We start from the raw sequence: 18,039 nt of genomic DNA on the forward strand, positions 1-18,039 counted from the left end.
AGGCAAGCAGGCTTCAGTAGTTGTGGCACATGGGCTTCAGTAGTTGTGGCTCACGGGCTCAAGAGCGCAGGCTCAGTAGTTGTGGCATGCGGGCTTAGTTGCTCCGTGGCATGTGGGATCTTCCCGGACCAGGGCTCGAACCCATGTCCCCTGCATGGCAGGCGGATTCTTAACCACTGCGCCACTAGGAAAGCCCTATTGCATTCTTTATGCTCAGCAAAGTGAGGCCTACAAAAGTATAAATTATTAAACAAACAGTTTAGCTTGGAAGAAAAATCTTACCCATGTAAAACTGTAGCAATTACTGTAAGAGAATATATAAGTATATAACTAATAGAGACGTGAGTCTTGATCCCATACAGTTCCATCATGGGAGGTGCAAAACCACTGAAGAAGGTGAGTATGGAAGCCCAGGCTCTCAACACTAAGCACATTTAGCCTTAGGATATACACTTAAAATCCTAGTGGTCTAGAGAGGGTAGATGCCCTCAGTAAGAGCTGCTGAGATTCAAATGGAAAATGAGGGCTGGGAGTGAATATCTCCAAGCTACCATGATGAACCAAGGCCAAAGCTCTTGGTTCAATTTTTCTGGATTCCATAATTGCCAGCATTTCTGTATGCCGCAAGGGGCAAGGAGCACCTGAAGATTGATCATTAACATTAGCCAGGCAGGTGCCATTCTAGTCAAGTCATTATTATCTCTCACTTGGATGGATGATTGAAATTGCTTCTTAAATGTTTTTTCCACTTCATTGTTATCTCCTCCTCCCCAGGACCACCTCTCGTGTTCAATGATTTGCTAGGAAGACTTTAATAGGACTCAGAAAACATATTATCATACTCATGGCTATGAAGTATTACAGAAAAAGTGTTCAAAACAAAGTCAGCAAAGGGAAAAGGCACAGGGGGCAAAGTCTAGGGAAAACCAGGCCCAAGCTTCCAAGAGTCTTCTCCCACTAGAGTCACACAGGATGTGCTTAATTCCCCTGGCAATAAGTTGTGACAGCACATGTAAAATGTTGCCAACCAGGGAAGTTTGTTTAAAACTCAGCATCCAGGGACTTCCCTGGTGGTCCAGTGGTAAAGAATCTGCCTTCCAATGTAGAGGACATGGGTTCGATCCCTGGTTGGGGAACTAAGATCCCACATGCCATGGGGCAACTAAGCCCGTGTGCCACAACTACTGAGCCCATGGGCCTCAATGAGAGAGTCCACGTGCTGCAGACTACATAGCCCATGCGCCACAACAAGAGAGAAGCCCGTGGGCCACAACAAAAGGTCCGCATGCCTCAACGAAGAATCCTGCGTGCCGCAACTAAGATCCAACACTAAAAAACTGAAGTTCTTTTCTAAAAAACTAAACACTAAAAAAGAAGAATCCTGCGTGCCGCAACTAAGACCCAACACTAAAAAACTAAAGTTTTTTTCCAAAAAACTAAAGAAAATAAATAAATATAAAATTTTAAAAAAGAAAAAAAGAAAAAAGAAAACCTCAGCATCCACAGATTGGGGGCAAATCACATAGACATGTTCTGCCTAGCAGGTACCAAAATCCCAGATTCCTCAAAGGAAAGCAGGTGTTCAACATACAGCACATTGTTTATACAAACAGTTCAGGCAAAGTGAGCCAATCTTATCAACGGGGTGATGGGAACCCTCCCAAAACCCGAGTTTCCAGACACCTGCCAAGGACCAATCCTGTAAGCCAGCCTTTCAAAAGACAGCACTCAGGCCTACTATGTTAACTCATTTCTGCACATCTTCTAACCCATTCTCCAGTCAATAACCAAAGGAATCTTCTTGAAATATAAACCAAATTATGTGTATTGTATTTGGACTAAAATCCAAACTCTTTACCATGGTCCACAAGTCCCTGCATGATGTCAATAACTCCTTCCCCTCAAACTCATCTCTTGTCACTCTCCTCAGCAACACCCTGCAGCCACTTTGGCTTCCTCTAAGTTTTGAAAACGTCACTGCCCAACAGAACTTTCCTTGCTAACGGAAATGTTCTTCTGCACTCTCCAGTCATCTCTTGGTGTCCACCAACCACACACAGTTATTGAGCACCTGAAATATGGCTAGTGCAATTGAAGAAATGAATTTTTAATTTTACCTAATTCTAATTAATTTAAATTTAAATAGCCAAACGTAGGTAGTTTGGCTACCATACTGGGCAATGCAACTCTAGAACACATTGAGTTTTTTCCATTTTAAGGCCTTTTGCTGTATGGGAACTTACAGATCAAACTAAAATGCTTGAATCACATAGTTTATTAAATTAATTTAAAACACAGCACAGAGCAAGGGAAAAGAGAAAGGGTAAGTTAACACACTATTAGGAAAGGTTGCATGAATGGTGGAAGGATCACACTGCTCAAATCCTGGGTTATGTAATGCTTGTATATCCTCCCTTTCTTTGCTGTGTCAGCCTTCTCTGCTGACAGACCAGAGTTGAGGTCCAATCAAGCGGGCCCACAGACAGAAGGTGCCCTGGGCCAGTGGTACACACTTGTTCTACCAGAAAGATGCAGGGACAAGTACACCTGGCCAATAGCTGTAGCTTGCCAATTACCCTGCTGAACAGCTATGAGTTTTTATGTTTTGGGCAGAAGACACATACACCAGAACAGTTATTACCAGTGAGTGGCTGGATTAAGAGCTCATAAATATTAAGTGCTCATGTATATTTACTGTATCCTGGACATTAAATATCTCGTATATATTTAATTTGTCATGAATATTTATTTAGTGCTTATGTGCCTTATGTATACTTAGTGCCTCTCAACTATTACTCTTGGTCTTTTAATTTCTTTCTATTTACATTTAACACACATGCTCTACCCACTAACTACTTATCTAAACTTAACATATGTTATGAGTTTCATTTATCCCATTTGCTTTTTCTTTTCTTCTGCATCATAACTCAGTATTCTCAAACAGCATAACTAATGCACCTTATACCTCTGCACATATTTCTTCTCTGCATGGTGACCGTCCTCTGGCTCATCCCATAACAAGCTCCAAGAGCCTTTAGGTCTCAGTGGAAATGTCACCTCCTCTGAAAGGCCTTCTCTGATCACCCATCTGCTATGGACTGAATTGTGTCCCTTCCCAAATTCACAGTTGAAGCCCTAACCCTAATATGACTGTGTTTGGAGATAGGGCCTTTAGGGAGGTTAAATGAGGTCATAATCTGATAGGATTTGTGTTCTTATAAGAAAAGGAAGAGACACCAGAGATTTCTCTCTCTCCCTGTACACAATAAGGAAAGGCCATGTGAAAACACAGCAAAAAGGCAGCTATCTACAAGCCAGGAAGAGAGGCTTCACCAGAAACGAATCCTGATGGCCCCTTGATCTTGGGCTTCTGGTCTCCAGAACTGTGAGAAAATAAATTTCTGTTGTTCAAGCCACTCAGTCTATAGTATTTTGTTATGGCAGCCTCTGAATTTTTTTTACTCATGATACTTCTAACACCAAATGTATGGATATTTTCCTCACACTAACCAATTCTCCAACTCTTTGGACACCAAGTGGGTGTTCAACAATTCAATTCAATTCTAACACTATAAACCTAGGGTTAGCATCAGATCCCTCAGGTGAAAGGGTTCAGTTCCACAAAACTGCCCCCACTTCGGACACCAGTCATGAGTCCCAGGTACTTCTGACCAACTGGCTATTAATCAGAAGTTCCCACAGTTCCCTCCTCAGGTTTGATAATTTGCTAGGACAGCTCACAGAACTCAGGGAAACACTTTACTTACTATTACTAGTTTATTATAAAAGATACAACTCATGAACAGCCAGATGGAAGAGATGCATAGGGCAAGGTATGGGGGAAGAAGTGCAGAGTTTCCATGGTCTCTCCTAGCACCTCCATGTGTTCACCAACCCAGAAGCTTCCTGAACGCCATCATTCACGGGTTTTTATGGAGGTTTCATTATGTAGGCACAATTGATTAAATCACCAGCAACTGGTGATTAGCTCAATCTCCAGCACCTCTCCCCTCCCCTTCTGTGGGGCTGAAAGTTCCAACCCTCTAATTATGCCTTTCTGGCAACCAGCCCCCAGTCTGAAGCTATCTAGGGGGCCCCAGTCACCAGTTATCTCATTAGCATACAAAAGTCCCTCTTATCACTCCAGAGACTCCAACGGTTTCAGGTGCTGTATGCCAGCAACCTGGGGCACAAATCAAATGTTTATTTTTATCATATCATTCAGCCCTAGCAGACTAATACACCATCTACCAAATCCTTCTATAGTAGGTCTTTCCCACCCCCATTAATCTGTATCTTACCACAATATTTACTTCTTTACACATAATTCGTCATTATTTTTAGTTATTTGCTTGCTTTTAAAAAAAATTTTTGGCTGTGCTGGGTCTTAGTTGTGGCAAGTGGGATCTTCGTTGAGGCACGTGGGATCTTTAGGTGCAGCATGTGGACTTCTTAGTTGCAGCACACAGACGCTTAGTTGCGACATGCATGCGGGATCTAGTTCCCCAAACAGGGATCAAACCCGGGCCCCCTGCATTGGGAGCACAGAGTCTTACCCACTGGACCACCAGGGAAGTCCCTTGTTTACTTTCTTTTTACCCGTTTCCCACAACAAACTGTAAGCTCTGCTATGGCTGCAACTATGTCTGTTTTGCTCATTTTTGTAACCTCAGCTAGTTGTCAATAAATATTTATGAATGAAACTTCAAAGCACTTATTAAAAAATGAGTGAATGAAACTCTGAAGTACATATTATTGTTTGACAACAAACAAACCTATAATTCCGCAAACCTGGCTCTTGAAAATAATTGAAAATTATTTTCAATGTATGATTGTGCCTGAAGCCAACATTTTATTTTATCGTGGTAAAATATACATAACATAAAATTTACCATTTTAACCATTTTATGTATACAGTTCAGTGACATTAAGTCCATGCAGATTGTTGTTCAACCACCAAAGCTATCCATCTCTAGAACTTTTTCATCATTTCAAACTGAGACTCTGTACCCATTAAACAATATCTTCCCATTCCCTCCTCCTCCTAGCCCCTGGCAACCACCATTCTACTTTCTGTCTCTGAGTCTTATATGAGTCTCTAGGCACCTCATATTAAGTGGAATCATATAATATTTGACTTTTTGTGTCTATCTTATTTCACTTAGCATCATGTCTTCAAGGTTCATCTGTGTTGCAGCATGTGTCAGAATTTTAATCCTTTTTCAGGCTGAATAATATTCCATTGTATGTATATACCACATTTTGTTTATCCATTCTCCTGTAGGTGGACATTTGGGTTGTTTCCTCCTTTTGGCTATTGTGAATAATGTTGCTATGAACACTGATGTACAAATAATTGTTTGAGTCCCTGCTTTTAATTCTTTGGGGTATATACCCAGAAGTGGGATTGCTGTATTATGTGACAATTCTTTTTTTTTTTTTTAATGTGACAATTCTATGTTTAATTTTTTTGAGGAACTTCTATACTGTTTTCCACAGTGGCTGCATCATTTTACGTTCCCACTGGCAATGTGCAAGGATTACAATTTCTCCACATCCTCACTAACATGTGTTATTTTCTTTTGTTTTTGATTGTTTGTTTTTGATAGTAGCCTACTTAATGGGTGTGAAGTGGTTTCTCATGGATTTGATTTGCATTTCCCTAATGATTAGTGATGTTGAGCATCTTTTCATGTGCTTATTGACCATCTGTATATCTTCTTTGGAGAAATGCCTTTTTAAGTCCTTTGCCAATTTTTGAATTGGGTAGTTTTTTGTTGTCTTTCAAGTTGTAGGAGTTCTTTATATATTTTGGATATTAATCCCTTAACAGATTAATGATTTGCAAATATTTTCTCCCATTCTGTAGGCTGTCTTTTCACTCTGCTGATGGCATCCTTCGATGCACAAAAAATTTTAATTTTGAGGAAGTCCAATTTACCTATTTTTTCTTTTGTTGCCTGTGCTTTTGCTGTCATACCCAAGAAATCATTGCCAAATCCAATGTCATGAAGCTTTTTTTCTATGTTTTCTTCTAAGAGCTTTATAGGTTTAGCCCTTATATTTAGGTCTTTGATCCATTTTGAGTTATTTTTGTATAGGGTTTAAGGTAAGGGTCCAACTTCATTCTGTTTTCATTCTTCTTCTATCTTATGGATATCCAGTTTTCCCAGCACTGTTTGTTGAAAAGTGTATCCTTTCCCCATTGAATGGTTTTGGTACCCTTGTCAAAAATCATTTGACCATATATGCAATGGGTTGTTTTGGGGCTTTCTATCCTATTCCATTGATCTATATGTCTGTCTTTATGCCAGTGCCACAGTATTTTGATAACTGTAGCTTTGTAGTAAGATTTGTAATCAGGGTGTGTGAGTCCTCTGACTTTTTCTTTGAAACCAAATTTTTAATCCTACAAATAATTTCCAAAATTATTTGTAGGGGTTGCCATCTCAGCAACAGTGCAAAAATACACATTTCACAGCAATTATTTCCAATAAGAACTGGTCTTCTATGTAAATTCTTCACAAGAAGGTGTCTAGGAATAGCAGTCCTAGTTTGGAGTCACTGTATTTCTTTTATTTTCCTTAGACAAAACTCTTACTCACACTTGAATTAGAATTTGCAGTATCTTAGCCTTTTGTTCAGGCTGGCACTGCCCAGCTGGGATGTCAGCCAAAGAAGACTTCCTGGATTAAGTTTAACTTAGGTAACTCTTTCAGTTTGGGCTATCAGACTCCATTAGTTTGCCCAGAATACAGAAGAGAACAAACATGTTCAAAACAAGCTGGTTGGGATTTTATCAGGCAGGGTTGCTGCACATTCAAGGTTAGACTAAAAAAAAAAAAAAAAAAAGTCAATGAGAGAAATATCATAACTGAAAATTAAAGGCAAACTCTCAAAACTAGGCAGAGCCTTTCTGGATTGCCTCTGTATATGACAAAAAGAGAATCAAGCTTATTTTAGTGGGGTCTTTGAGATTTTCTCTCCATTTCAGGTTGTGCAGAAGAAAAAGTATCGTTTGAGAAACTTGCCTGGTATTTTGCTTTTCTCCTAACAGAGGTAGGGTGGGGTAGTAAGAAAGAATGTTGGACTGTGTCTAAGGAGCTCTGGCTTCCAACAGGATTTTGCCACTGACTTGCAATGGGAAATAAGTCACTGGCTCTGCGAGTTACAATTTCCTCAACCATGTGCTGAAAGAATTGTTGGATTTTTAAGAACTCTAACAGCTCTAATAATATGACAGAATCATGGTTTTTTGTGGGTTTTTTTTAACCTCCTCTAGATACTTCTCTTATTATTCTCTAATTCTTAGAAAATGGTGTAAAACAGTTATTAGCATTCATGTTTTGTCTGCTCTGCTAAATTGTACAGTCCTAGAAAACATCACATTCAGTTTGCTATCCCTCACAATTTAAGACTATAGCTTTTATAAGTTAAATATTTGAAGGAAGGAAGGGAGAATGAGTTGAGCTATCTTTTTTTGTGTGTGTATGGCATGCGGGCCTCTCACTGCTGCAGCTTCTCCCATTGCGGACCACAGGCTCCGGAAGCGCAGGCCCAGCGACCATGGCTCACGGGCCCAGCCGCTCCACAGCATGTGGGATCCTCCCGGACCGGGGTACGAACCCGTGTCCCCTGCATCGGCAGGCGGACTCTCAATCACTGCGCCACCAGGGAAGCCCTGAGCTATCTTTTTTTGAAGATTATTTTTCAGTGATAATTGTTTCATAATTTTGTAGAGATAAATATCCTTTAGCTAGGTGATAATGATTATATTATAGTAATAGTATTTCTCCCTGTTTTGTCCAATTAAAAATAAATTGTGGATTATTTTATAATATAAAAACCCAGAAGCAATGCATTATATTAGTATACTATTATACTGCTTTTTTGGCAAATAAATTCTCAGGGAAGATTTCCTATGAGCAACTCGATGTGATAAAAGGCTAATGTAATCAATCAGGATTATTTACCATGTGCTGCAAATGTTAGAAGAGCTAGCTCAAACTAGTTCAACCAAAAAGGAAAATTTATTTGACTCATATATCTGAAAAGTTCAGGCTTGGCTAAATCTAGGGTCAAATGGATCTCTAGGGTCATTTCTTCATTTATGGTGGTAAGGCTGCTAACAGCTCCAAGCTATCCTCTCAGTAATCCTGGTGTTAGTTCAGTGCCTCTTTCAGAGCAGTTCTAATGCCTCCCAGAGTTGAGCTGCATCATTTAAATGAGTCACACATGGAGATGTGCCTGCATTCATCATTGTTCTAGGTCTATGGAATACACTGATTAGCTAGGATTGGGTTGTATGCCCACACTGCAGTTCAGGGGTAGCATTTACCTCCTCCTGAACCTCATGGACTGAGAATGATCATGGGGTGGCTTCCTGTTGGGAAACTGGGGACTCTTTTTGCGTTTTTTTTGGCCGTGCCACGCGGCTTGCAGGATCTTAGTTCCCCGACCAGGGATCGAACCCGCAGTGAAAAGCACGGAGTCCTAACCACCAGGGGATTCCCAGAAAACTGGGGACTCTTAAGCAGAAGATGCAATGAGTGATAGCCAAGTAGGAGCAGTGGGAATTCACAACAAAAAAACAAATCCTAGGGCTTCCCTGGTGGTGCAGTGGTTGAGAGTCGGCCTGCTGATTCAGGGGACATGGGTTCGTGCCCCTGTCTGGGAAGATCCCACATGCCGTGGAGCGGCTGGGCCTGTGAGCCATGGCCACTGAGCCTGCGCGTCCGGAGCCTGTGCTCCACAATGGGAGAGGCCAGAACAGTGAGAGGCCCGCGTACTGCAAAAAAAAAACAAAACAAAAAAACAAATCCTAGCTCTGCAAAACAAATTATTTTTAATTCTGTTTTTATATAAAAGTAATGAACTGAGAATCAACTCTATACACAAACTTGTTTCTAGCATTTAACTTCTAAAGCTTTCTGATGTAGCTTTGTACACTGTAAAAGCTTTAATGCAAAGGCTGACTCATGTCAGTTATGAATCACATCTGGCTGCAAATGACAGATCTAACTATAGTGCCTTGAACAGATAAGGGTTAATTTTGACGTTCAGAGGTAGGTTGTTACTGGTATTGGTTTGGTGACTTATGGATGTGAGTCTCTTGATATTTTCTTCATGGTCTCAGAATGGCTGCTGCAATTTTGGGCTTCGTGCCCAGGGTGGCAGTAGGAGGAAGCAGAGGAGTACAAAAGGGCAAGAACTGCCTGCTATATAAACATATATTTTTCTTTTTTCCTGTGTACTTTTTTTTTTTTTTTTTGCGGTACGCGGGCCTCTCACTGCTGTGGCCTCTCCCATTGCGGAGCACAGGCTCCGGATGCGCAGGCTCAGCGGCCATGGCTCACAGGCCCAGCTGCTCCGTGGCATGTGGGATCTTCCTGGACCGGGGCATGAACCCATGTCCTCTGCATCGGCAGGCAGGCTCTCAACCACTGCGCCACCAGGGAAGCCCTTCCTGTGTACTTTTTAAAGAGTATAACCAGATGTTCTAATCAATACTCTTGCATACATCACATGGCCACATATATCTTCTGTGAAGCTTGAGAAATGTAGTCTTTTAGTTGGGCTCAGTGCCACTCCAAATTAAACTAGCCTGCATTACTAAGGAAAAGGGGGATAATGGATATTGGGGGGCTGTCTCAGTCAGCAGGAGCTGCTATAACAAAGCAACACAAACTGGGTGACTTAAACAATAGATATTTCCTTCTCATAGTTCTGGTGCTGGCTAACTCAGTTCCCTGAAGAGGGCACTCCTCCAAATGGCCCTCTTCTTGCTGTGTCCTCACATGGCAGAGAGAGAGGTCTAGTTTCTTCTTACAAGGACATTAATCATATGAAGGGGCCCCACTATCATGACCTCATATAAACCTAATTATCTTCCAGCTCCAAATACCATCACATAGGGGGTTAGAGCTTCAACATATGAATATTCAGCCCATAACATTCCACCCCTGACAACCCCCCCAAAAATTTACATCCCTCTTGCATACAAAATACATTCATTTAATCCTAATGGCCCCCAAAGTCTTAACTCATTCTAGTATCAACTTTAAAGTCTACAGTTCAAAATCTCATTTAAACCAGATATGGGTGAGACACGAGGTATGATTCATCCTGAGGCAAAATTCCTCTCTAGCTGTGAATCTGTGAGACCAGGTAAGTTATGTGCTCCAGAATACAATGGTGAGACAGGTACAGGGTAGACTTTACTGTTGCAAAAGGGAGAAATTGGAAGGAAGAAGAGGGTATCAGATCCCAAGTAATTCCAAAACCTCATAAGGTAAATAATATTAGATCTTGAGGCCTGAGAATAATCCTCTTTGGTTCGATGCTCTGCTTTCCAGACCCAATGGGGTGATCCCACCTCTGTAGCTATGCCAGGTGGGGGGCCCCACCCCCCAAGCTCCAGGTGGCTGCAGTCTGGCCCAGCGAATCGGAAGCAACAGATCACCCCAACCCTTGAAACTGAGGAGGCAGCCCCGATGATCTCTGAATCACCTTTGTGGTCATTCCTCCTTTGCCTTGAAGAACAGCACACGTTTGCAGCTGCCTAGCTCCACAGTCCAGTTCTGTGGGGTCTAAGAAGTCTGACAGCCTTCCTTCTGCGCTGGGGTGGCTGATTAGGGCTGTGGCTCACACCCACTATAAACAGGGTGAGAATTTTCCGAATTTTAAAGTTCTAGTTCATTTTTTGTCAACAATTCATTGTTTTGACTCATTTCTCTCTTTTGCGTTTAATGCTAAGTGGCCAGAAGGAACCAAACTGCTTCTTCATCACTTTGCTTAGAAATTTCCTCGGTTAACTATCCAGTTTCATAGCTTGCAAGTTTTTCCTTCCACAAAACACTAGAATATAGTTCAGCCAAGTTCTTTTGCCACTTTATAACAAGGAGCACCTTTTCTCCATTGTCCAATAACATGTTCCTCATTTCCATCTGAGATCTCACCAGAATAGCCTTTACCACCCATATATATACTAACATTCTACTGATGATTTACATATTCTCTAAAAAGAGGGAAGCTCTCCCTCCAGTTCTCCCCTTTTCTTTGTGAGTCCTCACCAAAATCATTGCCATTAATGGCCATATTTCTAGCAGGCACCTCCAAACTCCTCCAGCCTCAACCCCTTGTCCAATTCAAAGCCACTTCAATATTTTCAGGTATTTGTTACGGTAGCACCTCACTCTCAGTACCAAAATCTGTATTAATTAGCTTCCAGAGAAAAAGAACCAGTAGGACTGAGATACATATACAGAGAGATAGGGAGAGGGAGAGACTTATTATATGGAATTGGCTCATGCGGTTGTGTAGGCTGAGAAATCCCATGATCGGCAAAGGCAAGCTGGAGACCCAGGAGAGGCAATGGTATAGTTCCTGTCTGTGTTCAAAGGTCTGAGAACAAGGAGAGGGGATGGTGTAAGTTCCAGTTTGAGTCTGAGTCTTACCTAAGGCAAGAGAAGACTGTTGTCCCAGCTCTAAGACAGTCAGGCAGAGAGGGAATCCTCCTTTATTCAGCCTTTCTTGTTCTATTATGTCTCCAATGGATTGGATGAGGCCCACCTACACTGGGGAGGACAAACTGCCTTACTCAAGTCCAGCAATTTAAATGTTAATCTCATCTAGAATCACCCTCATATACACACCAGAATAATATTTAACCAAATATCTGGGCACTCCATGGCCCAGTCAAGTTGACACATAAAATTAATCATCACAGTGGCATAGCAATTTCTGCCACAAAGATATTAGTGAAAACATTGTGATTTAATTCCTTTCCTTTCTGTTTCAGTTGTTTTCTTATTATATAAATATATATATAAAGAAAGCTTTTAGTTAAATAGATATTACACAGATGAAAAAAAAAGAAATGTTTAATTCTAAGCAAAAAATTTCTCCTAAGTCAGGATATTTTTTTTATCAACTCCAGTGTCGTTTTTTTTTTTTAGATAGTCTATACAAACAGGATCATTCATTATATTTTGTGACCTACCTTTTTCTACTTAAAATATATAATTTGAACATTTCTTTGCTACAAAATATTCTTTTATGACTTTTTTTAACATCTTTATATGACATTTTTAATGACTGCTGAACAGTCTATTGAATGGCATTTTTCAGTCAATCTCCCCTTGTTAGACATTTAGTAGTTTCCAATTCTTCACTATTATAAGCAACTCTATCACACTCTTGGACAGTAGGACTCTCTCTTTTTTAAAAATAAATTTATTTTATTTATTTTTGGCTGCTTTGGGTCTTTGTTGTTGTGCGCGGCAAGCGGGGGCTACTCTTCGTTGCGGTGCACAGGCTTCTCATTGTGGTGGCTTCTCCTGTTGCGGAGCATAGGCTCTAGGCACGCGGGCTCAGTAGTTGTGGCTCGTGGGCTCTAGAGTGCAGGCTCAGTAGTTGTGGCGCACGGGCTTAGTTGCTCCGCGGCAGGTGGGATCTTCCCCGACCAGTGCTCGAACCCGTATCCCTTGCAGTGGGAGGTGGATTCTTTACCACTGTGCCACCAGGGAAGCCCTCTCTTGTTATCTCTCAGTGTTTAGTTACAAAAGCAATACATGCCCTCTCCAAAGAACTAAAACAATACAGAATTGTGTGAGATAAAAAGCAAAGCTCCGTATTTCTATTCATCAGCACTTCTTTTCCCCAGCGTTTCTATTCCCCATGGGGCAACCACCATTAATAGTTTACTGTGTGTCTTTCTGAATTTGTTTTCTGACTTCTTTCTTCCTTTTCCTTCCATTCTGTTAACTGTAGGTTTTTGCTTCCTGCTCTTCTCATCCTCAGCCGCAAGCAGCCTCTTCACTCTTATTTGCTGCTTAGTCTGGGAAACCAGACTAGCACATCTACTAGAATTATGTGTAGATTTAGTCAAAATAATTTATGAGTAAAAGCCTCACATCTCTCTGATTAAAGAGCATGAACTTCACTGGTTATCCTTTCTGTTTGGCATTTCGTAGTGAGCCTTTTAAACCTACCTCCTGGTACTAACTGGGTCAAACAGTTGGTAAAGCAACCTTCAAATAAAGTGAGGTGTTACTATGTTTACTTTTCATAAGCTAAGAGTGAACTACATTTAAGAAACATTTTTATGTTGACTTTTCAGGTATTCATACAACTGACCATGAAAGGAAATTTTTGTAAAATAGGAGAAGAGCAATTAAAGATTTTTTTAGTGTTTTCATTCATTCAGTAAATATTTACTGAGTACCTGTCACATGTATAGATATTAGGAATGTAAAAATGAAAAACCAAAGCTCTTCATCTTCTTTTTTTAAAGCTTTCACAAGTACTATTTAGGAAACACCTAACAGTATATTTTGTCTTCTTTGCCTGGATCCTCCCTTCAAAACATGCATTTGAGCATCTTGTCTCTGAGTCACGTGGCAGTAAACTCAGTTCTCTATTGATAACACATTGGCACTTGAGCCCCTATATTCTATTTTCTTGCCTGAGCAGCTGCAGCAGCATTTAGCTCAGGAGCAAGAGGAAGTCCTCTGGCTGCCCAAGTAGGTGGATATCCAGGACATTTGGATTCCCTTCAGGTCCTTTTGGTAAAACTAAGTCCAGAGACCTTGGCATTGCAATTCACACCATTATCTACAGCTCACCCTTTCCTTTTATCTTTCTTCTTCTTCAACTATGAAAATTGCTGAAATGCCAGGAGTTTGGTTACGGGTGAATAGGGAAGTATGGAATGTTTTTAATCCTGCTCTCAGTATTGCTGGTAATATTAGAAGATCAGCAGAGCCGTGAATCCAGTCACGCTCTTGGCTATAGCAGCCTACCCTGACTTAAGTGCTCCTCACATGAAAAAAGACCCAGGGCTTTAGTTGACAGTAAAAGCAACCTGAGCCAGTGATGTGACCTAGCTGCCAAAACTAGCCAATGTGATCTGAACCAGCATTAATCAAAGGCTGTGGCTGGGACAAGTAAGGTAATAGTCCCAGAGTACACTCTGCAGTGGTCAGACCACACCTGGAGGATGGTGTTTCCTCCTGGGCACAGCATTTTAAAAGTGATGTTGACAAGTTGGAGTACACCCAAGTTGGGCAACAGGATGATGAATGGCCTAGAAACTACATCCTTTGAGGAACAGTTAGAGGAACTGGGGTAGTTCACCCTGGAAACTAGAGGCATAAGGATGTGGGATAACCACTTCCAAATACTCGCAGGGCTATCATGTAGAAGAGTTGAACTCTTCCGTATAATCTCAGCAAGCACAACTTAGACCAATGGGTGTACATTACAAAGCGGTGGATCTTGTCTCCATAAAAGGAAGAATTTTCTAGCCCTTACGAACATCCAGAAAATAGGAGCTTTGCAAGGTAGTGACTTTACCTTAACAAGGGGTGTTAGAGTGGTGACTGGCTGACCAAACACCAGAAGATTCACGAATAGGATGGGAGGTTTGGAGAGACAAACTGATCTAAGATCCTTACAGATTCAAAGGTTCTAATGACAGAAACTCAAGAAGGAAAGAAGTGTTAGTACCTTTTTGCCTCAGATCTCATACAAGTATTAACAATAGAAACTATGCTAAAATTGACTATAAGGTCAAATGTCAAAGTTATGAGGATGAAAGGAAAAAAGTCATAGGAACTTTCTCTTTTCCCTCGTGGTTGTCGTGTTTTGTGTATAAAGATTTGTGTAGTAGTGTTGGTTATTTTCAAAGCAGATGGAATGATTTTGTTTTTCTCTTTTAAGATTCTTTAAAGCCCTGGTTTGCTTTCTTTCTCATCAAACTTATGGTCCTCTTAATAGTTTTCAGGATATTACATTTTGAAAAGATTACTCTTAATCCAAAATTATAAAGCAGCATTTCAGGGAATGGCAGTCTGTCCACATGTCAAAGAAGCAGTCCTGTGGAACAACTGGTGTTTAAAGCTCATTAATCATTAATAATGAGGTAGTGTCCAGTAAAACGTGTATGTTGCAATAGCTTGGCTCTTCCCCATAATCAGTTATGTAAGTAGACCAGAATGATCATTCCTATTTTACCAATGCAGAAACGGGGTCTTTGAGCAGCTTGCCTACCATGATTGTGGATGGAGCAGGTGCTAAAATCCAAAATCCACTAGCACTTGTCTAGTGCTCTTTCTAATACTGTTTTCAATACTAAAAACTGTTACTGTTCTTTCCTAAGAACAGGTCTAGAGACTTACTTAAATGCAGAATATATTTTTTCTCTCTAACTACAGTGGTTCTCTGGAGTAGGAGGGCAGATAGCTTCGGGCAAAGAATTGGCCTCTTAACTTTAATGCTGTCTCTAGTTCATCTTATGTCCTAAAGAAAGACTCTTGCAAACATCACTACTGATGTCTGAGAATGCTTGACCCTCTCCTTGAAAAGAGAGATGCTAACACTTACTTCAAATAAAAATCCTATGGATGTGGACAGAACAATGCTTGTCAGACAGGGTAGATTTGACTGGGTGGTGCAGCAAAATGCTTAGGAGCTCAGGTTCAGTGAGAGAGATGTGGGCTTAAGTCTTTGTTTTGCCACCTACTGGCTGTGACATTATCATCATCTCATGGAGCCTCAGGGCCCTTATCTGTAAATGGGAAGAATAGGACCTACCTTTTTGGCTGTTGGGAGGATTAGGTAAGATAATGTGTGTAAAAGCATGAATACTGTGCTGTTTTTTAAAAACACGTTTATTGTGAGTTATTATTCATTGTCTTTTACTCACTTTTCTATTGGGGCATTATTGTGTGTTTCTGATTTACTTCCACTTTGCAGTTTATGCTCAGCACAGTAGGTGCTAAATAAATCCTAGTCTGTAGCACCACGCTGGACCCATAATCAGTAACAATTCAATAGACTAAGTGCCTCCTGGGTGCCCAGCCCAACGTCGATCTCCAAGAATACTAAGCTGCCTGAGACTAGACCTCTGCTGAGAGAAAGTGATCCTCAGGTTGTTGTAGAGGTGTTCCAGAAAGGTCTGGCGATGGATGAGTGCTGAGTGAGTCACAGGCAACCAGGCCAAGAAAGGTGGGAGGGGGCTTGGTGGAGAGGGGGCTGCTGAATGAAGGCACAGATCTCTGTCAACAGATTGCCTGAGTGAACTGTAAGCCTGCATCAGAGTTTTAATACTTGCCTGGCTAGTCACATAACCTCTCAGAACCTCAGTTTACCTGAAAAGAAATATACAATGATGACTACCTACTAGATTCAATGAAGTAATATTTGCAAATACTTACTTGTCATATCATCTGGCACAAAGTAAGTGCTCAATAAATGTTAGCCACCGTTACCATTATGTTCTAACAATTTGATAATACCTTATAATTATGAACGGGGTCATTCCAAGAATAATTCATTCCTTGGTCGTTGGACTGCGAAGGAGGATTCCAGGATTCACTGCTTCAGTCTTGAAGAGCTTTAAAGCAAGGAGGCTTCACAAGCCCAGTCAAGGGCCTGCGCGACATATTTTACTCCGGGAGGCCGGTACAGGAGGATCCATGCAGAGCCGGGCTCCCAGGGTCACATGGGCCGCGGCCCCGCCCCGGCTGAGCCCGTCCCCCGCGGCTGCGGCAGCTGTGGCTGCGTCTGCGCGGAGCCGAGCGCGCTCTGTAGCGCGGTCCGCAGTGGAGGCGGCGCAAACAGCCAGGGGGCGGCGGATGGCTCTGCGGGGCCTGGCAGGCTCGGGGCCCGGCTCCCGCGGGCCGCTGGGTCAGGCGGGGGCAGCGGACGAGGAACGCGAGGCGCCGGCCGTGGTGGCGGCGGGAGACGCGCCAGAGGACGTTGAAGAGGACGAGGGCCGCAGCCGGGGCCTGCTGCGCTGGGACGGCTTCTCAGCCTGGCTGCATTGCGTGTGTGTGGTGGGCTTCGACCTGGAGCTGGGCCAAGCCGTGGAGGTGAGGCCCGGCCGCACCTGGCCCCCGCGCCCCGTCCCGGTCCCCGCGCTGGGGCAGCCCCAGCAGAGCTTGTGGCCCGCGGGCCGACCGGCCTGGACCCTGCCCGCTGCGCATCCGGGTGTGGCCGGCAGCCCCTCCGCCGTCTGCCGGGCTGCGGTCCAGAGGCAGTTCCCGTGGGAGGATCGTGGGCTGTGGCTAAGGGTGAAAAGTTCTCTCTAGTCCCCTCCTAAATACTTGTTGATGGCCCTGTTTTCTTTTCTTTTCTTTTTTTTTTTTTAACCCGGTGTCACAGGAATAACTAGAATGGTTAGCGGCACCCGGAGAAGACAGCAGGCAGGATGTTTGGGACTTTTTCAAGAAGCAAACAATGCCCCTGACATATGGTGAACTAGCCAGACCTCACACAGCCAACTTTTTTTAGACTGATGGATTGTTTTGGTCGTTTGCAGCGACTCTCAGAACATTCCACTTAGCCTGACCCGAAATGCTTGTCTCAGCAGGGGTTTTCTCCTTTTCCTCTTTTTGTTTCTCATCTCTCTTATATCTTGATGTTGCTTATGAGACGGCCTGAAAGCTAATAGCAAGATGAACGTAAGGAAAATCGTTCGCTTGTGAATTTGTCAAGTTTTCCATTTTTATAGCGCCTTGTTGAAAGACCTTGTAATCTTGACATTATTTAGGGTTCCTTTTGTAACATAAGAGATTGCTTGTCTTTATGTAGCCAAGAAAAACGTAGAGTCAGAAGGACCTATGTTTAGAAGATTTTTTTGTTTGTTTTGGTGGCAATGACAGATTTTAATGAATCATCTCATTCTGACTTTAGTGGCATGAGTGGGCTATGAAAATTGGCCAGGGAGGTGTTTCTTAATGTGGAGTGTGTATTCAGCCTGTCTTCTCTGTGTTTTATCATTACACAGCTCAATACACTTTAAGTTTCCACTAAGATTTAGGCATTATCTTGGTTGCTGAGCAGACGTATATGAAAGATATACTCTAACCTATATTTATAGAGTAAGACTACAATTTAGAGGAGAACCAAGAATTAATCACACCAGCAGATAGGGCTAAATGCAGTGTCTGGCACGTGACAGTGTTCAGTAAAAAATTGATAGAGTGAGTGAATACATGAACAGTACTTAGAGATGGAAACAACAGTTCCCAAAGA

The 18,039-nt window shown here is 42.1% G+C and overlaps 1 protein-coding gene and 1 long non-coding RNA gene across 3 annotated transcripts in view; one reads left to right on the top strand and one right to left on the bottom strand.

Annotated features, from left to right (window-relative positions):
- Positions 1-16,990, bottom strand: part of LOC132526897 (uncharacterized) — a 39,400-nt gene extending 22,410 nt beyond the window's left edge. Inside the window, exons 1-2 of the long non-coding RNA XR_009542750.1 lie at positions 16,299-16,990; positions 11,457-11,571 (exon numbers count right to left, since the gene is read on the bottom strand). This is a non-coding gene — a long non-coding RNA (uncharacterized LOC132526897). The remainder of the gene's footprint in view (positions 1-11,456; positions 11,572-16,298) is intronic.
- The window catches only part of DENND6A (DENN domain containing 6A), a 51,499-nt gene continuing 50,017 nt past the window's right edge, over positions 16,558-18,039 (top strand). For both annotated transcript variants that reach the window (XM_060161530.1, XM_060161531.1), the window contains exon 1: positions 16,558-16,874. In XM_060161530.1, coding sequence (XP_060017513.1) covers positions 16,638-16,874 — 237 coding nt within the window. In that variant the 5' untranslated portion in view covers positions 16,558-16,637. The remainder of the gene's footprint in view (positions 16,875-18,039) is intronic.

This window comes from Lagenorhynchus albirostris, chromosome 10, assembly GCF_949774975.1.
Source record: "Lagenorhynchus albirostris chromosome 10, mLagAlb1.1, whole genome shotgun sequence".
NCBI lineage: Eukaryota > Metazoa > Chordata > Mammalia > Artiodactyla > Delphinidae > Lagenorhynchus > Lagenorhynchus albirostris.